Below are 22,884 nucleotides of genomic sequence, written 5' to 3'. Positions count from 1 at the left end.
TCCTCACAGTGCTTTTTCAGACTTGATACAGACAGTGATGCAAGTTGAGCAGCTCAGCACATGTTATTCCCTAGGGCATAATGAGTGCTGGCAGGACTATTTCTTTTATATTTCCATCCTAGTTTACTGCTAATTATATAACCTAGAACTTATTCCCCCCTCTTTCCCAACCCCCCTTTTGTTACTCATATTTCTCCCTATAACCTCTCACAATTCCTTCTCTTCAGTAAATGACATTTTCATTTGCATTTTCATTGTAAAAAAGACCCCAAACCAGCCCATATTTAACATTGTAAAGACTTATTGCACTTAATGCACTTGCACTAGGTGCAAGTGACAGTGCATAAAAAAGCCCAAAGAACAATAGAGCTGCTGATCTCTGTTACTTTGGCATCATTCAGTCAGGGCAAGTGGAGAGGAACACATCTGTCCTTCTCCTGCAGCACAGCCTTCATTTCAGTAGATGTGTGCCGGTTTACCCCTGACAAGTCAGGTCACTGGCCCTCCCACACAAAGGCACCACAGTAAGAGTTTGAGCCCTACCTGTAGATTGTCACACATCTCCTGGCTGTATGTCAGGCGCTGGATCTCTGTGGGAGAGCTGAGATACAAAGCCTGCCCTTCATTAGTGAAGCAAAAGGTCCGTGCTATCCTCATGTCTGTTACAGGCAAATAGTTGATGTCCAGCAGTGGGCGAAAACTGGGCAAACTGAGAAGAAGCAGATTGCCAGGTTACTCACCAGTTACCACACATGGTATACCTGCTCTGTGGTTGCATTTTAAACCGACATTTAAGTTTATGCTTTTCATAACTGGAACAGTTAAGTGTAGCTCTAAGCTGAAAAATTCTGCCATAAACATGCTGTCTTCTCATCATACTTCATTTGCTTGAATAGAGAAGTTTCACCTGCCTTGCCTCAATGACCCTAAGGCTTGTGCTACTGTCTGGGTTTGGGATGTGCATGTGGCACAGTACAGCTTGTGCCATGTGGCTGGGCAGTTTGTAGGGTAAGACTTGTCCCCGGTTACCCAGGGACATCTGCAGGAAATGGCATGGCAGGGCCCTGCTTCCACCCTGTGGACGAAGGCTCCAGCATTGCCTTTGCTGTCCTCCAGCTTCTCATGGTTTGCTGTTTTGGACAGCACTTTCTAAAATTTAAATGGCCTAGCCAGGGAAAGGGGGTGCAGCAATGTGAGGGTATGACCACAGGGCTACTGCACAGTCAGCTCCCTGGGGGAGGTGACAAGGAAGGGAAATCAGGTGCTCTGAACAGGAAGTCTCCAGAAAAGGCAAGAGTGGGACTTGCTACTTCACATGGGATAAACAGTATCCTGCTATGGCTTAGTTCTACACTCCTCTATACCTGACCCCCCATAACTGAGCAAAATTATCAGAGTTTTCTTTTACAATAGGTAAAAACCATGAGCCATCTATAGTCACAGGTACGAGATTTCTATGAAAAAAAGGAGCTGGCTTTGCTGTGCCCCTGCCTTAACTCCCCACATGGAGACAGCCCAAGAAGCAGGCATGGCTGTGGCAAGGCAGGGAGTTAAATGCACCCTCCAGGGAGTTAATGCAGAGCATCAGGCACTCAGGACCAAACATGTGGAATGTGGTGGCACTGTGCCACCTCTTTGCTTAGTTTTGCCACAAGATTAGTTAGATAAGTACCTCAGTGTCATGATGTGCCCATTGGCACAAAAGCACGCCAGACAGACGCTGTTACAGAGGGTGACCACATCTGCTCGCAATAAAAAGGACGTTTCGGTGATGTTGTGGACATAAAGACATGTTTGGGAAGGCAATGAGAAGACTTTGGCTTGTTTTTCTGAACAAATGACTGCAAATTGATGATCACCCATATCCTGGGAGGAGGAAGGGGAATGCATGACAAGTTTCCTTTTCCTTGTTTTTTCACCGTCATCAGCACTGTGTGGATCCCTCCATACTTCATATGGTGGATGTGTCAATGTCCCCATGCAGTCCAAGCACGCGAAGGTCAGCACGGCTCCTTTCAGTGTCAGAACAGTGCCTGCAGAACATAATTTGCTCTCACTGACACTGGCACCACAATTAGACTGGTTGTCAGTGCTGCGAATGCGTGCAGCACAGCTGACATTCAGCTTTTGTAAACAGAGCAAACACATTAATCTAGCTAAGGTGACAAGTCTTGCTTGCTCAGTTCTTTCTGACTACACAAGAAGGTGACCAAACAGCCTGAAAAAGTATCAGGCAGCCAATATCTATAATAGTGGATATAATACATGCTACTGAATACCATAAAGATAGCCTGTTGTTTATCTCTACATTATACTAGTAGGATATTTATTCCTCAGCAGTAAAACTGCTCTTCTTAGTCTGATGACCTTCCAGAATTGTTTTTCCTAAACAAAGTGTGGGTGGGAAACCTCTGTTCCTGTGCATTATCTGCTTTTCTGTCCGTTTTTTAAGCACATACTGCCTCTCCTCAGACCTGACCTCTCTCAGCCCTCTGTTCTCTCTGCTACACCATCTGTCACTCGCTCAGCCAAGGATCTCTCCTGGTACAGCAACCTGCCAACATTTTTGTTTCCTTTCCTGAACTCCCTTCTGCTTCTCTGCAGCTTTCTGAAAGAGAGACAGCCAAACTGTCACAGCATCCCAGACAGGACTGCACAAAGGACTGTAATTTCACAATATGAAGGAACTCTGCTAATTTCCCCGTCCTCACAAGAAACATTTAACCTTGCCCATGACACAAGGTAATCTCCAGAACTAACACAACCAAAGTGTCTCAGTCCATGAAGCTTCAGGTCCCGCCTGGGCATCTTTACCTGTGTGCCTTGCATGTAGCGAGTGACCATTGCTTAACACATATATTAAGAAATTTCTGCCCAATCATGCAGTTATATCTCCCCTTTGTACCAAGATAGATAACAAACAGAAAAAGAGCTGCACTCTTACCACTTGGTGACACCATGACTGGCTCTGACTGCCGTAAATCGTCGCTAGCAGGCAGATTAAGGGAGAGGATTAAAACCATACCGAGGCCCGTTCCAACCCAGAGACAGGGGGAGACAGCAGTGTCGTTCTTTCGGGCAAAGGACTCCATGAAGTACAAAGCTGTAATTGCCTCCTTTGAGTCCCTGTCGATACTGGACACGCTGGAGCTTCGGGAACGGCTGAAGGAGTTTTCCCTATTTTCTGCATAAATAAATACAAGCAAAGAGGCATAAATTGGCATTCCAAGAACAGGCACAAGCCTGCAGAAAATACAAACTCCCTGTAGGGTACAGAAAATACAGTTTTCATAACCTGAGCAAACATTCTGACACTAGCATGATACCAGCTCACTGCCAGTGTACAAATAAGTGTGGAAAATGCTGTCAGACCTCATCAGTTAGATCTGCATTAGAAATAGCTGCTTATTATGGAGATTAGCATAGACTAATTAGAATTTACAACAGCCTTAGCTCAAAGGACTTGTTCTAAATAGCACAAAATAACTTTAGATCCATATGTTACCAATGCATTTAAAATTAATCCATGTATCTCATTGCTGCAGGACATGAAGGGAGATGCCATTACCAACTTCACAGCACGTGTCCTTTGCTCTGCTCGTTACCATCACTAGGATGTTCTAGCACTGCATTCACAGCCATTGTTTATTGTCAAGCTATTAATAACTGCTCTCTGGGGAACAGACACCCATTGCTAAACTGAGCCCATAACCAAAATCGACTCTGGCTTCCCAGGGAGTGAAGTGAGAAACCTGCTCTGTGCCCTTGGCAACAACTGCAGAGTGAGCTGGCACTGACTGGCTCATCTTCCTGCCCAAGCTTTAGCAGGCAACGTGGAGAGCCAGCTGGAGACAGAGCTATGTTGTCCTCACTGCAAATACACAGGTTCAGAGAATCTCTCTGAGCTTTTCAGAGAAAGGTAACAATGAACAGGGTCTGACTGCTGTAGGGAATAAGGATCTCCACTTTGCTTTGCCTAGTGCCAGGCAGGAAGTACTGGCATTAGCAGGAACTATCAGTGGCAACACAATGGAGGCTATAAAGCACACTGAAGCTAAAAAGTTACTGAAGAGGAAAGGAGCCAGAAGAAAGACCGGAGAAGGGCTGGCTGCTAGCAAAACAGTTTGTGCCAGTGCTGATGTTTACCAACCTGTAGTCAAAAATGGGGTTAGATCATTGGAAACCCTACGTATGCTCTTCTGTAACAATAAAAACTGGCCAGGAGGGCCTGGAGATGGAGAAATAGTTGAAGCTACCAGATCTGAGGTAAAGGGCTTGGTTCTGAACTTATCACTATGAATTAGATCTGTATTTGGTAGGAAATTATCCTTTGTATAGCTCAGAAGAGACTCATCTCTTCAGAGCCAACAGAAGTTTCTGGAAAGAGGAATACTTTCTGCTCTTGTTGAGGAATAAAATTAGAATATTACTTTCTCACATAGTCCAACTTAAAACTGAATTAAGCCTCATATTGTTTATGTGGGTCCTGCTCTCCACCAGAAGCAGCATTTTTGCTGGTGAACCTCTTCCTCAGACAACATATTGCAGCATTGTATTCCCCTACACAGATGTCTCAGTGCAAACTGCTGAAGTCATCCTCTTCACCACAGCTACCTGAGGAAGACTGGAGAGAACCACAGGAAAGCACTACTGGAATTGCACCAAGCATTACTACATACGTATGCTACCTTAAAAGTTGGCACGCAGGGATGAGGGCAAATTCTCCTGCTACTCTTCCACACTTGGGTCACCTTTGGTTCTTTGAGGTCATCTGTAACTTGTCAAACAGGAGCTTCACAAGATAGCTGTCATTGGCACTTCAGTCCCACTCTCATGGAAGAGAAACTTATCTCTACTTGAACTTCCAAACCCTGCCCTCACCCTGTTTTCAGTTTCATGTAGGCACTGTTGTAGCTCTCTAGTTCTGTCTCGGTACTGCTCAGTGTAGCTGCATAAAACTGAGATTGTTGGTACATCTACAAACACAGCTTCTAATACCTTGAGAATTAGTGTCTCCCATAACCCCAAGCACTTGTACTTCTCCTGCAGTGGACTAGTTGGCCCAGTTCCTTCCTGAGCAGTGACAGCTGCCAGGTAAAAAAAGGAAGACAGTAATTTCAAGGCAGAGATCATCCTCCCAAAGGTTACCTCGTTTTAAAAAAAATGTTATTATGTAATTAATTTTCTCTTTAACAGGTGTATTAATATCACAGTCACATAAAATTCAAATATGGTGAGGTTCAAACTAAGAAAGATATTGAAAGGACAAATGCAGTTAGTGTAGGCGACAAACACAGAACTTAAAATATATGATGTGCCATTTGCATGTGTCATCAAGCTTTCTCCCTCCCTAAATTAACAAGAAATGTTCCTCACTCCTGTGCAGTACAGTTAACTAATACATCTCTGCAAAACTGACACTAACAGATAGAATCTTTGGGACACTTTTGGGAACATACTGTGCCATTTTCTATTAAATGCACTACTCAAACTGAAAATCCAAAGATCAGCAAGACATATGTCAAAATTTGTTGTCATTAAACATATCTGAACAGCAAAGGCTGCAATTGCTATGTGACTTTATTGGTTAGCTCTAAAGCAAGGTAGAAATCTCTGCTTTTTCTGGGTTTCAGGATAAAATTTAGTTAGGGCTTGTTTCCTGGGACTCCTTTCTCAAAAGATTCTACCCCACATTCTTTATCTAGAAACCACTCTATTGTATCCTAGAGAAACATAAAACCACTCCCTTCAAGAAATTTAAAAACCATGGCATATCCTTTGCTAGTATGATTGCTATGTCTTAAAATGAGATTCCTTCTTCTCAAAGTTGACCTGCCAGTCTGTAGCAATCCCTAACCCAATCATCATATTCTGGGGGGTTTTTTTGTATATTTTCCTTTTCTCACTCTGTATGATGGGTGTAGCAAAAATGTCAGCTACAACATCTTTTTGCAGAAGTCTGAACCAGGACCACTTCCAGGTACTCCTTGTAACCCAGATCAAAGTTTATTTGGACCCTCTGCTTCTGTAAGGGAACAGGACATTCCCCTGTGAAAGGCTATTCAGTGCTCTTTTCATCTCCTCCTCGCAGAACATCCTGCTACATGACACTTTCTCTTAAATGTGCTTCTGCCTCTAGATTGACCCTTGCTTTGAGGAAGCCCAGTATTCCCAGCACATATCCAACTCCCAGGATCCATTGGCTCCCACACAGCCATCTCAGACCACCATATCCTTTTTCCTCTTTGTCTTGTAGACTTGGATTTCTTGGTTCTTCTTTTTTCCCAAAGAAGTCTCCAGGCTGTTTCTGCAGGTAGCAGCAGAGGAACTGAGAGCACCATCAGAGGGGTCCAGTGTTCCCTGAGAGCTAATGGAGGACTACAGTTTGGGAGATGCTGCTGTTCGGGATGTTAGACAATGCACAGCTCTGAGCAAAAGCATTGTTACCTTCAGTCAGAGCATTTCAAAAAGCTGCATTCCATGCGTTAAGACCACACAATATAAACACCACTACTCTCCTAACAGTAATCCTGCTTTCTTCAAAATGTTTTCATTCAGCCCCTTCCTATGCATGGTTTGGTTTAAAGAGTTGCAGATGGAAAGGCAGGAACCAACTTCCTTTGTGACACTGGACTGGTTGTTAACTTTGAGCTATGAGCCAGCAGCACACAAACAGAAGTCTTCTGATTTAAAAGCAACTGCAAATCCTCTAACTTGCTGCCCACCTCACCAACAGAAATACACAGGACACTTCAACCCACATGCCAGGTTAAAAACGAAGCCAGTGGTTTTGAGTCTTACCTTTGTTCATCCATGTGCGAGCAGTATAGTGACGCTCGTCGTGTGAGAATGTACTGATTCCATGTAATTGCTGAAGCATTGCCCGTCTGGAAATGTAACCTACTGCCATAAAGTCGCATGCATTGCAAAAGGACAAGAACAATTGAGCCAACCGTCATCATGACATTTATATGAAAGTAGCCCTGAGCAGTTACTGTCCCAGCTCTTTCCTTGCCTGACAGTGTCCTGCTGCAGTGCACTGGTGTCTAGGAGAAGGTTTAATTTAGGGTCTGGGGGTTTTCTGAGAATTTAAAAGATAAGTCGAGTAAATTATCCCATGTGTTTCAACTGTCACCTATACAGAGCAGAGATTGCAGAGATTTTTTTTTAAAACTTTTTTAGCTTCCTTTTGCTTAGCAGAGATAAAGCCAGAATTTCCTTACTTTCACATAGAATTAAAAAGAAGAGAAAAAAAAAGTATGCTGTGTTCAGGGGAATGTTCTGACTTGTCTATTCTCAGCTGCAAAGCAAAAGTTTTATTAGGGGAACACATCCTCACCTATCATATCTTTCAGAAAATTGTCATTGTGATTTTTCTGAAACAGTGGAGTTAGCATTTATACAGAAGCATAAAGTATTTTTTTTCATGAAGTTAGGAATCATGAAAACAGAAGTATCACTTGTTATGAGGAATGAAAAAACCCCCAACCTTACAGTGACAAAGATCAACATTTTTCACTGCAAATGTTTACAGTCGTTACTGGAGTTCTGCAATTGACTGTCAGTGTCTTGGACGCTATTTATAGGTCCTTTCCTGGTTTTAACATAGTGAGTAATTGATCTGCTTATGAAACATATACAAAAAATGACCTTTTTTGACACAGAAATCGATATATTCTGGAAACAAAGTTAAATGGTTTATATCATCCTCACTTGGATAATTCTAGAAGTTTTAATTCCAGATACCAGACTTAACAGAAGCCAATGGAACTATTTAAAATATTTGCCAGTTTAAGATCATAATCTTAAAATTTCAAGAGAAATCTGTCACTTTTAAAATTATATAGTCAGGAAAACATGCAAAGCTCTGAATACCAGTGGAAACACACACTTAAAGGAATTATACCTCAAACATGAATCTGCACACAGTAACATCACAGAGACACAGAGACCAAACCATATTACTGGTGGCAATGCTTCAGCAACACAGAGGAAGAAGGGGCAGGAAGTAATGCTACAGGGTTTTCACACGTTTGCTTGGCTATAAAAACAGCTTCAAACACCTTTTAATAGCACCACTCTAAAGCTGCATTCCACAAAAACCAATTCACTAGAAAGTAGCAGAAGTTGTCTTAAGCACAAACAATGCAATAAGAGTCTGGCATTTTACTGTGAATGATTTCCTAACAGATCAACTCAGATAAGTTTCCCTAAAAATATGTTGAAAAGCCTGTGAATATACTGCTTGCAGAGCATTCCAACGAGGGTGGCTGTGTCTATGCTGACACAGAACTCACAGCTCTGGGATGCTCAACCCTGCCCCAGAAAGTTCTGAAAGGTATTTCCCTGAAATTGCTACAGTTAACAGAAGTGTAACCTGAATGGTTTCATGGAATCACACTGATACAAGACTGATGGAAATGACAGCAAATAAAGGCCTGAAAGTGAAAATAGATTCAAGTCACCAGACTTGGATCTTTATTTTGATATTTCCAGAATATGGTAAAGTTCAGGCTTAGGTTTTAGTTGAGCATGTTTTAAAAACAGAATGTAACTGTTAGGGCAGAACTATTCTTCATACTGAAAAGGAAGTAGAAATAAGCATTTTTATAGAAATATAAAAATATGAAAGATCTTTACAGTAGAGTAATCTATAAAATTTCCATATTTAATTGTATGAATCACTTCCCTTGACTTATACAAGCAACCTGTCTTCACATTAAGATCACGAAGAGTTCAATTTGGATATAGATTATAAGCTTGAACATGTTTTTTAATCAAAGAGAGCACAATTCTCTAGAACTTAAATCCCAGCCTAAACTATCTATTCTGCTGAAGCGTCTTTCACTGATGGTTTGGGAAAGAATAACTTACTGTACAACTTTCATATCTGGAAGTACTCAAGAATAAGGCAGAGACAAGAGACATCGTAGAGGATGATGAAGCTATGGCAGTGTAACATCACTGCCTCCACACCTTTCTCATCTGGGCCATCCTTGGTCCTGGGGACCTCTGCCTCAGCCCCAAGTTGACATAAGGGTTAGGGTTCAGAGATCCACAAAGCCTACACCTGCAGGGACACTGGGCCACTCCAAGGGAAGTGTTGTGCATGTAGCAAAACAGTTTATGTTGATCTAGAGTGACAACTAGCAAGGAAAAAATGCTAAAGTTGAGCATGCAGTGCAAAACACACCCTCAAATTCAAACATGCCTAGAGTACAGCACGAAATTAGCTTAATCTGGAATCAAATCATCATTTAAATTAAAACTGACTAGACATTCAGTTACTGTAAGAACAACAATATTTTCAATGAGTTGGTTGTTTCAAAAACAAGGAAAATTTGCAGATTCTTGTAAGAAATCAAGTTGATCCTAACATCCTAGTAGAAAAGTACTCCAAGGAAAAACCAAACATGAACTGTATATCTAGCTGAACAGAGTTGGAATTCATGCATCAGCAGCTCACATCATCCGTGCAAGGCTCTTCTCCATTTCTTCCTAGGCCTCTTCTAGCCACTAGACATGCTCTTTCACAAGGCACCTCACTTTTTCAACAACCTTCTCCCACTGTTTTTCCAGGGACGTAGGGCATTGCAAGCCCTGTTGTGACCAGATTTAGGCAGACACACACTTAAACTCCATTTAAACCTCTAAGGGAAACCAGTGGTTAGATCTGACAAAGATTATGATTCAATCTAAATGATGAGAGTGCCACTGGCTTTTTGCAGTCCAGTGGCTGCAGTACTCAGTAGAAAATTGGAGGTTGTAGACACAAATCAGCCTAAGAGGACTGACTCCAGCCATCCAGCCATCCATGCCTCCTGCATTTTTGGCCACAAGGTATTAAGAGGAACAGCATTCTTCATGTCTCCCCTAGAAGCCGAGCCCCTGCTGGCAATGATGCTCAGCTGAGTGGCTGAGGTTTCTGGACCTTCTGGTCCTATTTTTTATTTACTCTGAACCTAATATAAAATATGAATGAGTTCTAGGAAACTCCAACACCATGGGTAGGATCTAGAAACTAGGCTCTCTCTTGCCACAAGAGAGAAGTAGGTGGACTGAATGACTCCCAGGATCAATTGCCATTATTTTTGCTTCATCCATACCACAGAAAAAACATGCTTTGACCCTTGCTCACCTTTGTAATCTCTCTACATCTCCTTTCTAAGAGGAAGCTGAAAAGAGAAGGTTTTTATTTTACCTACAAGCACATGCATGCTCATTCAGAAATCTTTGAGTTTGCAGTGCCCAGGAAACCAGAAGTTCTGTGATTTTGCTAAATACAGGAAAAAAAATAATTTCAGCTTCCTAATAATTTTTTTTTTAAAATAAAGCTTTCTTCAGTAAGAAACATACTTTCTAGATATAGCACAAGTCTTCTATGCAACATTTTTATCTGATTCTCTGCACAGATAAGAAATATGATGACAAACTGAACAGTTAGTGGAGACTGTGGTTTACCATAATGTTTCTAAGTTATTTCCTATTATACTAGTCTTACCAATGACAGTGCTGTAAAGTAACTTCAAATGCTATCAAAATTGAAATGCATTACAAGCAGAACTGACATCATAATCCCCTCCCTGAGAAATAAATGAAAAAAAATCAAGCCATGTGCTTTTCCATCTGCTATGAAAACTGAGCTGCGAAAAGCCATGGCACTTAGGGGCCTTGTGAAGCATGGTCCCATGACTGCTGTAACACACCCAACAGATCAGGCAAGTGTCAGTTTGGCTGGTTGCTTGGGCAAGGAAGTTTACCAGAAATCATCCACTCCGCAATATGGAGAGCATTGGCAAAGGGGATGTGGCAGAGAATATGAGCTGTTCTGAAAACCTGCCAGAGAAGCAATAACCTCCTCAGAGAATACATTTCTGCAGCTAACTACCCTTGTGATCAAAATGAATCCCCAACTGTCTTCCTTAAATTGGGCTTTTGCCTTAGCAATTTATGTCCTGTTCTTTTCTCAGTAGACATGGATAGCTGATTAATCCCTTCCTCTCTGTAGTAACCTGTCATGCATTTGAATAATTTTGTGCCTTTTTTCAGTATTTTTCTAGATCAAGAAATCAGTTCTTTCTCTGTTTCCTTGGAGGCCTAGGGCTTTGAAAACTGTCCCAATCATCTCCTAGGCCATCATTACTTACCTTGCATCCACGTGTGGGCTTCAGACTTAACAGACTTAAGAAAAAAAGCCAATGATAAAAACAGAAACCTCCCTCTTCTACCCCCACCTCACCACATGGGAAGGAAACCTCATGGTCACATTCACTCATCCAGTGCAAAAAAATCCAATGTGCTATGCATACAGCACTGCTGGAGACAGCTTAACAGCATAGCCACAACTGACAAGAGAAAAAATGATATAAACTTTATATAAGTTACATAGGATATACTGCAGTGCACAGCATGACATAGCTGAGTCTGGTTCCTCAGGTTCCTCTGGTTCCTTTTTCTAAGATAACTACTCAGTATCATGTTTCAGGACCCCAACTGCAGCACACTGGACTTACAAGAGCAAGTGTCACACACATTTTAATACTGATATAGGTATGGATCAATCCAAAGGCTACGGAAAACTTGTTACAGAGACCAAAGTAACAGCCTGACATACATACACAGAAAACTATAGTAAAATTTGCTAAATATAAAAACAAACAAAAAGCCTCAAAAAACTTGGCACCAAAACCTAAAGCAAAACCCACCAGGGAAAAAAATCTGGAAGCCTCTGTCAGGTTACCTATAGGGTTTTTTTAAAAATGTTGATTCTCACAAATACTTTTGAATAATAAAAGAAGTTTAAGGTATATATATATATATATATATAAATGTTTTATATATATAAAACTTCTTTTATATATATACATATATATACCAAATACTATGCATTTTCTAAAACAAATAGGACAAAATCATGCAAATGAACAAACACCTTATCCATCAAACAGTTTTAGTCATTCTATATATATATATATATGCATCTGCAAAAGAAAAACTTCAAGTATAAAAGTATACTAGATCTGTTAAAATGGAAATTGTATTGTACTTGCCATGGATTTTTTATAAGGCTATTAAAGATAATAACTAAATACTCTTGAGTGGTTTGTTTTGCCAGCTCACAGTGACATTTCAATTCAAGTGCTCTGTATCAAATTTTAACTACATATAATCAAAAGTTAATCCAAAACTGAGGTACATGTGGAAACTGAATTATTTTAAAGAAAAGTTAAAGCAAATTCAAAGACTGCTCTTAGCATTCCTAGAAAATTACAATGCACAGCAAAACCTTGCTAGGATTCCTTGTTCAGAGGCAAGTCTGTAGCACAAGACCTAAATGGCCTTTCTAGTACAAGGTGATTAAGCTGGACTAGTTAAAAACTACATAATAGGGAAGAAAAATAATAATCAAAAAGAAAGAGTTTTCTACCACTGCTGCTGGGAAAGAATAAATTTCCAAACACAACATTTCAAAGGAAAAACTCTATTCTGTCTTTACTTTCTTCCCAAGATGTATAACCACATGTGGACATGAGTATGCAGAATACCCAGATTTCTGTACGAATGCAGTCAAGGAGAAAATGGCAGAGTCAGCCAGAACAAACTCTCGATGGCAAGGGCAGAGAGAAACCATTTGGAGAACGCAAACTGCTCTTTGTTTGAAAGAAAGTTACAACCAAGAAGTACCAAATCTGAGAGACTTCTCAGAGTTGGTTATAACACATAAAGCAAAGAGAATGGTGTACCAGAACATGCATCTGTGCACACATCCATATACCCACCAGCTATACAAGTATAATCACAACAAGTTCCCTCCCACAGCAATTTTATTTTTATTCTTTAATGTCACTATTTTCTTTAATTCGGTGTTTTCTTTAATCTAAAATTACAATTAAAAATTCAACTGAAATACGTATTTTGTTTTCCTGTGCAGAAGAGGAGCAGATATTTGAGGTCTATTCATCTACACTGCAATTCTTGATCAGGCTGCGATCTCTGCTGTTCTACATGGAAAAGGGGCTTTAACACATTTGAAAAATATATGATATTAGCTCTTAGCCTGAGATGGACTATTTTGGATCTGTGCCACAGGACAGAAGGCAAACAAGTTGGGGCATGCATTTCCCCAAACAAAAGTTTAATTCTTATTTCCATATTTCTGTGAGGACAACTGCAGACAAAACTGGGTGGTAGTCAGACCCCAGAGCTGGAACAGACCAAGACATGAGCAGTGCAAATTGGCTACAGCCTGGAAGGAAATCCACTAAGCTTGGACATAAAACATAGTCCCATTCCACAGAATGTTATCATGAATCAGAATCTCTGTAAGGATTTTCTTGACTAGGAATAATTTGCATTCATGTGTATTTTTTACTACTGTTGATATTAAAAGCACAGTGTTGTGCTTGATAATCAAAAATGTAGTTTATACCCTATGCAAGGAAGCCTTATCAAAGAAATATAATCACTAACTCCTGAAATCTCAAAAACTTATGGTCAAAAAGGACTTAAAGAAGTTTATAATTTAGAAGCTCAGCAATGGAATTTCCTGTATTTGCGGGTTTGTTTACAATGCCAATAAATTCTTAAATATTACAAGAAAGAAACATCTTAGTCAAAAGTATGTGAAAACAAGAATCATAAATATTTAGAATCATAAATCATGTAATCACAGAAAAGTTGGGGCTGGGAGGAACTTTTAGAGGTCATCTATTCCAACCCACCTGCAATGAACAGGGATAATGTCCATTGGATCAGGTTGCTCAGGGCCTTGTCCAACCTGACATTAAATGTTTCCAGGGATGGGGAATCCACCACCTCTGTGGGCAACCTGTTCATGTGTTTCATCACCCTCACTGTAAGAAAATCTCTTCCTTTTATCTAATAATATGCTATTAAGAACTTGCAAGGTTCTAATTTCATGCTATAATAAGATATATAACATTGAGCAATTATAGAATTTATTACTATAGCCATGAGAGCACTGCATTTATGAAACCAGAAGATACTACAGGACAACATATAACATTTTAAACAGCATAAATGAGGATGATGAGGATACTGGGAAACACACAGGTTTAAGCAGTAACAGTAATGATGCACGCCTAGACACCATTACTCTGCTACTGTTACTTGGCTTTTGAATTGTTCTTCTATCAGTACGGAAGAAATATCAGCACTTTATGAACCTGAGCAGTTTGCAATATTTCAACCAGCAGAAAACAACACAACCCTCCTCCATTTTCTTCCTATGATTCATCATTGCAAAGACATTCTTCAAAAATGCTTTTCTGTATCAGGAATCCTTTTGCACAAGTGAAGTGGTGAGAGTCAGCAAAATCTTGACAATCAGTTAACAGAAATGAATTCAAAATAATTTATTGTGTGAAAGTTGCTTGAAAATACACTTGATGAAAATGCTGGAAATACAGTTCCTATTGTACCAGAAGATAAGATTTAAATATAAGATTTTGAAATCCAATGCGAGAGGAGAAGATTCATTTATTATTCTAATAGATATTTTATGATTACTCACCACAATATATTATCTTTTTAATCAAATCAAACAGAAGAGGTCATAAAGAACAGGAACTGGAAGTATTATTAGAAAAAATATACAAGTATTATCAGTGCCTTATAGACAGGCTTCAAAAAGGTAAGAACGATTTGCCCCCACACAAAGAAAGTCCTTAATACTACTGAGATAGCAAACTCTAACCAAAATTCTACTTGGGTAGAATAATAAAATCTTACGAAATTCTAACCTGAAATACTACCTTTCTAGTGAGGATATAAAATATGTTTCTTCATGAGAATATAAAAAAAAGAGGAAATAATTTCTTGGGAATACATCTATTGTTTGTGGCAGCATATGCTCCTAAGTAGACAATAAATTTTCAGCAGAGAGAGGATTCTTTCATTTTATTTTGGAACCACTAGAACAGAAGGTTTTGATCAAAGCGAGTTTCACATTTGAGAGAGAATTTTTATTCTCAGTATATTCTTTCTCAAACCTTTTAACTTCTCATCTTCCTTCTCCCTCACCCAGACTAAGAATCTTTCAAGGATCATACTACCTTTCACCAACTTATTTAGTATAAAAACCTTCAGAAATATATTGCACTACTTGACTTAGCAGTGTGTCTAGAAATTGAAGATACATGAAAAACAGTGGAATGTCAATCATACCAGACAGATCAGTAGTTGAGCTAGAAGTCAAAAGACTAATACCACAGGCATCTCAGAAGAAGTTTAGACATGCTGGGCAGATGGCTTTGCTTTAATGAGAGAATACAAATAATCAGAAAATTATTTTAGCCAATAGACCTGCTGAAAGGTGACTTTGTACACAAACTCACCACTCAAAGGACAAACTCAAACCATGCTCCATCATATTACGTGCTAATGTAAATTACTCTAACGTAATTCAGTTGTTTCACTGAATTTACTGAAAGTTGTAATACTATTTAAGTGATACACCATTGATATTTTTAAATAGGGATTTTTTATGTTGCTTTGATTTACTTCTCTTTTGAGAGGAAGTTAGATGACTATCTCTAAAAGAGATATACTTTTATATCAAACTTGATAGGTATTATAATTAGTGATGAACAACAGAAAGTGAGTCTTTCATGATAAAGAGAGCATCATCATGCCATCCAAAGTATCACTGTATTACTAAATGTTTTATACACAAGGGTCAATGGGACCTTAAGGGACTGTGGGTTCTGCCTGCCACTGACCCAACTTACTCTGGGAAGATGGGAGACAAAAAGAAAAGAAGCATAAAAGAAATAGGTAGTACTGTGGCCTCAGTATGTACAAATAGTGCTGATGTTGCAGCAGTATCTGCATACAAGAATTCCAGAAAAGTTTTGTACTACCTAGGATGAAGAAAAACACACAGCAATAGAAACTACTGTGCCAGTGATATATTTTCCATCAGGAACTATTACATGAGAAGGGTACTTACCATATTTGTGTGGTACATAAAGAGAGCTAGATGAAAGTGTTATGTTCATAATCAGTAATTAATGTGGAGGAAAAAAATTTGCTATCTTACGTTATCAAAACCAAAAAAAATCAAAAATTCTAGCAATTTGCTACTAGTAGCAAAGGTATTTTGCAACAATTTGCTTTTAAAAATACAAAATTAGACACCGAGTTATAGAATTCTCCTTGCTCTGTCTCCATTAACAGTCATAAAAAGTAGGGAGTACTGGTTACAGTTGTAAAGAACTGTGATGCAGACACCTCTGCAGGTGGGCAGGGTAGGATACAAAAGCTCCTCACAGGATGGAGAGTTAGGGTCAAGGTGTTCTTGGTTGCCTATCACGTATTATCACAGGGAGTTCAGTCTATTCTACACCCCAGACAGTAGCCACAGGAGATTATTGTCTTAGGTACTCAGGAAGTTATTCTGCAACTTGATTAAAAATGAACTCTGGATTTTTAAAAGGGTTAACTGTTAAAATTAATTATTTTATTCTTACAATATTAAATTATCATTTATGTTGTTTCAATACTGTTGTTTTTTACTTATTACCAAAACTGAACAGAACCAACACTACAGGCCTCCATCATTTATTTTGATGCTATGCTTTTTCAGTTTTTGATAGACTGAAGCTTTTCTGCACAGACAAGACATTGTTCTATTGCAAGAATGTGCGGGAGCAGGACACATGGGAAACAGGGGTCAAGGTCACCAACTGCAGAGTGGGAACACTATCCAGATTGAAGAAGAACATGTTGGCTGAATCCTTCTACTTAAATTATCAGTGGTCAAATAGCTGGCACTGCTGCAATTAAAATGTGCCTATTTTGAGTTTTAAGTACAATGCATTGCCAGAGTGGTCCACTCTCTATCTCTCAATTTCATCGAGACTCCACACTCAGGCAGATCAAGATTCGAAGATTGGTTTTTCAAGGATTAAAGGAAGAAATGCATTCTAAATTAAAAAAAAAAAGTATTATGGGTTATAATTTTACTGTAATCAATGGCCAGGGATTGTGGAATTTTAGTCTTCAGTACCAATAAATAATCAGTATGTGCAAAGCCTGAACTCACATTCTAAAAATATCTTACTCATTTTCAGACTTGGTAAGTAAAGACAATGAGAGTTTAGAACGTTAGTACTACCAGCTGTCACAGTAACTGTACACAAGCTGCTATGAAAAATCGCTTTTCCGGAACAAAGCACCCAATCTATACAGGCAAGGAGAGCAGTATGAGTTCGGTGAGGTTCAGCACACTACATCCCTAGGCAGCACAGAGCTCAGGAGCAGCCTTGTTAGTAACAACACTAACACACAGGGGTGGTTCTAATTCCAAACAGTCAGATGAAGACAGCAGTTCAGGGTGATGACTAGGACAAGGATCATGCTAAACTTATTTGCTTTCACACCCTGTGAGAAATTCATGAATACCTAGCAAAATATTCATTGCCACCCACCTTCTGTGGTGACTGGGAGAGAAATCTCCATGCAGGCTGCAGACTGGGCTTTTCTGAAGGGGGGCCTCCCAGGCCCTCGGCGGTTTGCTCTTGAAACGTCTGCACTGGAAAGTCGCTTTCCTGAGCTGCAGCTCTGGGATGTTGGACTTGTACAGTGACCATTCACGTGATCTGGAAAGTGAATGTAACAAGTACTAGGTAAAGTGTCAGCTCCCAAAATCCAGAATGGAGGAGAGATGTACGTTTTCATACTTAAGAATGGGTTAAATCAAATCTTCCGAGAATAGCTGCTTATTTGTTTTAGCAACTAATCATATATATGTAAAAAATAACTCACCATATCTTTAAGGTATAGTTTGAAAAAAACCAAGGGACATAGAACTGGTATGTTCTTAGAGCTGCAGATTCCACAGCATTTTGCTGACTGATCCACACAGGCAATTTAACAAGGTACTGCTAGTGACACTGTCAGCCTTGATGTTGTGTCTCCTAACAGATATCAAGCGAATTTTAACATTTTCTTTCCTTTTTTCTCTCATAAAGAACTGCAAGTATAATTTACTACAGGATAGAATTCAGAACCAGACATCTTCCCTCTCTGACTCAAAGCTGCATGAAAGAGGCATCTAACTGCCACTACCTGGGATAATTATAAAACTAGCCATAATATTGCTAAGTATTTAGTTCTTTTTATACCACATAGATTTATTTTACTGCTAAGGAAACTGACTGCTGAACAACTGATTTGTCTGCTACAGATCTAAAGATACGAGGCCAAGTCCTTGGACTCCTGCTAGAGGCTGCGGTCAATCAGCACAGCATATGCTGCTGTCTAATGAGGTGAGAAACAAAACATGGCTGCTTCAAACTGTGCCTATATTCCTCTGTTCTTTGTCACTGCCAACAGGTCTTTAAACCACGGCATCTACCGATAAAGGCTTAGATCAGAGTTCAGAATTGGACCAGACTACAAAACGTTCACATGATATTTTTCTTTGTCTCATGCTGGGTGAGGCAACATGAAAAGAATTATTGAAAACAATTTTCCCTTCAGCATGTGAAAGGATACACATCCAGGTATAACTGAATTAATTTTGGTCAGCAGGTTAATTTAAGTAAACAGGAGATAACAAGCAAAACAAAAATTCAGATTCATGCAAAACCACTTAGCATTTTATTCAAAACTGTAAAAGCTCAGTATTAGAGGTAAGGTCAAGCTTGGAGTGTCTGCCTTAGTTTTAAATGTCAGGTTATTTATATCTGAGAATTAGATTAGTCTTTAAGATTTTGTATATAAATATCATATTCTGTCAACTCTCTTTGATTTGTATTGTATCCAAGGAAAAGATGAATGTTACTGTACCAAGATAAATTTATTTCTTGGTTACCATGCCATGATAGCTCCACTGTACATTATGAAAAGCTATTTCTATATTCAGACTCTATATTCAGATTCTATACCGAATACAGCGTATAGTGTGCTATTATACGTAGTCTTTGAATGTGCAAGTCATGTCCTTTCCACATGAAAGCAGTTCAGTCTTAATGAACAAAGTTGGAAAAAATTGTTCAGTATTACAGATTAGAAAGCAATTTAGTATCAGTACTGCATAATGAAATAACTCTGTAGGAGACACAACTTTCATGATTTTATCATGTTTCTTCAATACATGGCTATTAACTGAGCTAATGGCAGATATAAAACTGATGTGGGTGCCTTATTCAATTTTTAGTTAGGAAATTTTCCAAAATATGCTGGAACTATTCATATATATCAGTAGAAAGTCCTTTGAGATCGGGGGCTTTGTTCAAGGGCACAGGCTGACTGTTCAACCTCAGCAACAGACACATCCTCATCCAGCTGCTTCCTTTCTTCAAAATTCAGTTTGTGTGAAGGTGTTTCAGCATGATATCTAATTATCTCCAGGGGGATCCTAGGAAGTGGTGAGGAACATAACAGAGTGAAAAAGAATCATATTCTGTAGAAACATCAACAACGTTTATGAGTCCTTTTCCCTGAACACTGTACAGAATGGCTACAATACAGCTAAACCCCTACGCACCATGCCACATTTTAAAAGAAATGCTTATATGTTTCTCTTAGTACACTTGTTTGTCTCAGTGGCCTTCAAAGGCCCACATTAAACAAAAAAAATCATTAGGATCTGGGCACCTAAACCTTTAGTTGGCTTGACAATGCCTTTCTGAAGCCAATTCCTGGGTAGAAAAAAACCCCAGGTTTCATCCTAGAAGATGTAGGGATATCCCTTCAAGTACTGCAATTTGTGAAATGTTAGCAAGTGCTACAACAATGAGCAAAAAAGGGATTTTAGTGATCAGCTACAAACTTTTCTATATTTTGACACTGTTTTCTTCCTCTGATTACATATGATTTTTTTTTAATGTATGCAACAAGAAGAAATGCAAGTCTTTGAGCCTTAGTAAAAACAAAAAGACACTGTACAAAGATTAAGGTAATTACAGGAATCACGACTGCAACATTTTTGTGGAGAAACGGATAAGAATGCAGCAGATAAAGACTACTCAAATCTATGAGAAAATTCTCTGTGTATATTTAAAAATTAATTTCTCGAATTTTTTATGCTATAAGCTCAGTGATACAAAACATTTCTAAAGAAAGGTTATGTACTATTTAAGAAAGGGTTCCTTACTGCATTGTCTAAAAAAAGATGAAGTGTGCAAGAAAACTGACAAGAAAAAAGCATGTACTAGTTTCCTATGAAGTACTTTCTAAGGGAGACTGAGAATGTTCAAGCTCTCAGCCTTTGCCAAAATGACTGGAATGATTAACTAGCCCTCTGAGACCCAAGTCAGCTGATTCTCCTTTGTCATGACAGATGTCTTCCAATGGCCTCAAAGAACACATACAGGAGGCTTGTAAAAAACTGGCTTTTTTTCCAGCTTTGTTTGATTTGTAAGGAAGAGCAACACTTTAACTTTTGTCCTTACTGGATTACTGATTTTGTCCCATGGTCACTGGGGCTTTTCTCAGCTCAGAATTATTAACTGATATAGAGGATCAGTTGAGATTGGAAACATTAATATTGTTAGTATTAATTAATATTAATAATATTAATTATTAATATTGGGCAGCAGTGCATGGATTGCTCTGTGCTGGTGACACAGTAGCGCAACAGCTCCCAACTCTCTCTTCTTCTGGAAGAGGTAAAGAATAGTTGTCGAAGAAGAAAATTGCACCAAATGTCCCTTCTCTTTTCTACCGCTGTATTTCTCATCACCTCCTATACCTTTCCATGGGTGCTGCTTCCATAAGGTCAAGGAAATTTGCATTACACTTTCTAGTGCTCCCAGATTCCTTCAGCAAGTACCACACTAATGCATTATATTTGGGCTTCTGGGCTCAGTGGACCTTATCCTTGAAGCAGTCTCCAGACGGTGTAAGGGCCATCCCACTCTACCAGGGAAGCAGCCTTTTCTCCTCTATGTGGACAGTGAATGAAATTGCCAGGGCTCATTTTGTAGATATTCTGATCATTAATTTAAAAATGTAAGGCTCATGCAAGCCACTGGAAGTAATCATAGCAGATTACCCCTCTAGTCTGTTTTATACTGATTTAAATCTATTGGTTTAATAAAGCAGTTGGTAACACAGGGTATATAAGATACATTAAAATATATAAAAGAGAAATGAATTCAATAAAATTTTCAAATGTTCTCCACATGCTGTTTCTACAGTGCAAGTCCTGGTTGTTTGCCTTTGTCTGGGCCCATGGCCCTACCCATACAAATTAAAAATGCTTTAGCTATCCCTGTTACTAAACAGTAGCACCATTCAGTGCTGCATGCACCTCACAGACTGCTTAACAAAAGGAAGAGAACTGTGCTGGATGTAAGGCAAGAGTATCACACAAAATACCAGTGAGATGATGAGATTACGAGAAGCTGAAGAACTAACACTAGTTACTGGGAACCTGATGAAAGATGCCTTATGAGAGATGCAATGTGCAGCATGACAGCAGCAAGCCTGTTGGATAGCCTCAAATTAATCTAAATGTTTTTTAGGTGTATTGCACATGGAGATTATATATACATGCTGATTTTAGTTTACATATAGTAACATGTATGTTACGCAACCTGCCTGATTACAGACGTACAACTATTTTAAACTACTTGGTGACCTCTGCAAAAAAGCAAAAGGAACCAGTGAAAAGATGAACACTTGTTAGAGTCAAATGTATCGAAAATGTCAGAAAAAAAGAAGAAACGCTCATTTGCAGTTACTGCCTAGCAATTTTTTACACCAGACATACAAAATCAGAAAAAAATATAAGTAACCAATTCTTTCAATTTTAACAAAGGGATAAATTCACACAGAAAAACTAGCTGAAAACCAATTCTTACTAATGATTTGAGAGAGGCTGAGAACAAAGGAACTTAAATATGAATAAATAGAAGCATTAAATTATCATCTGAAGTTGTAAGGAAGTAATAAAAAAAAGAGCAGACAAGAGGACAAGAGAGAGATGCTTTAATATGGAGTTGAAAGAACCTGAAAAATAACTCCCAGAGAATCTTTTCTGGGATTGTTGAAGAATACAATCTCTACCAATAAAGGGAGGAAAAGTTCACTTGTTTCTACTGGGAGATTTTTTTGTATTACCAATAAATTAGATTTTGAGTAAAAATTATGGGGGTGACTAACCTTTATTTTTATACAGCAAAGAGATACACATTTGAGTCAAGAAATAAAGAAATCTCAGACCTGTACAAATGGCCCCAAGAACAGCCTCAGGTTTCCATGTAAAATAACCAAAACTTATGTAATAGTGTGATCACTCATTAGCGAGAAAATAGACTGACATCTTAAAATTTTAACAAATTTCTTAAAATTCTTAAAAGAAAATCCCTTACAAAGTCGGGACCATCATTTCCTATGGCTGTAGTTCGGTCAGCCAGGTAGGAGAGAAGGTGCAAGCCCAAGCAGAAGAGGTTAATAGAGATGCACTGCCAGCAAAAGTGTATATTTATCATCATGTCTTCATCAGTTTGAAGACGAAGGGAGAATTTCCCTAATGACATACTGCTAGTATATTTAGGTCCACACCAAGACTATAATATGCTGTCATTGTAACATACTGCCTACTGCCTGTTCAATACAATGGCATCCTTATTATGGTAATGAACTCCTATCATGCGCTTGATCCTAAAAATCACCATTTTTTTGAAAGCAGTGTGAACAGAAGTATTTTCCAGAGAAATAAAATACTGTAAAGTGGTTAAAAACATTAGGTGTATTGTCACTGACAGATCCTCTTTTAAACCCTGTATTTTTGACTGCAATTATGAACAATGAAATCAAATAACAAAATAAATACTATTCAAACGAAAAACGCTAAGAATATATTACTGTATGTCACAACATCAACCCTTAATTTTCATATCTGAAAAACCA

At 38.8% G+C, this 22,884-nt stretch overlaps 1 protein-coding gene across 9 annotated transcripts in view; it reads right to left on the bottom strand.

Moving 5' to 3' along the window:
- The window catches only part of STXBP5L (syntaxin binding protein 5 like), a 193,951-nt gene that overhangs the window by 7,754 nt on the left and 163,313 nt on the right, over positions 1-22,884 (bottom strand). For 3 of the 9 annotated variants that reach the window (XM_027653282.1, XM_027653284.1, XM_027653285.1), the window contains 5 exons: positions 17,451-17,621; positions 6,802-6,903; positions 2,945-3,184; positions 1,673-2,033; positions 544-709 (listed from right to left, as the gene is read on the bottom strand). In XM_027653282.1, the coding sequence (XP_027509083.1) occupies positions 544-709; positions 1,673-2,033; positions 2,945-3,184; positions 6,802-6,903; positions 17,451-17,621 (1,040 nt within the window). The remainder of the gene's footprint in view (positions 1-543; positions 710-1,672; positions 2,034-2,944; positions 3,185-6,801; positions 6,904-17,450; positions 17,622-22,884) is intronic. The other 6 variants (XM_027653286.1, XM_027653287.1, XM_027653288.1 and 3 more) reach the window with 3 other exon arrangements.

This window comes from Corapipo altera, unplaced genomic scaffold, assembly GCF_003945725.1.
Source record: "Corapipo altera isolate COAL_440 unplaced genomic scaffold, ASM394572v1 61, whole genome shotgun sequence".
NCBI lineage: Eukaryota > Metazoa > Chordata > Aves > Passeriformes > Pipridae > Corapipo > Corapipo altera.
Note: the sequence above shows the minus strand (reverse complement) of the source record. Positions and strands in the feature narration are given on the sequence as shown.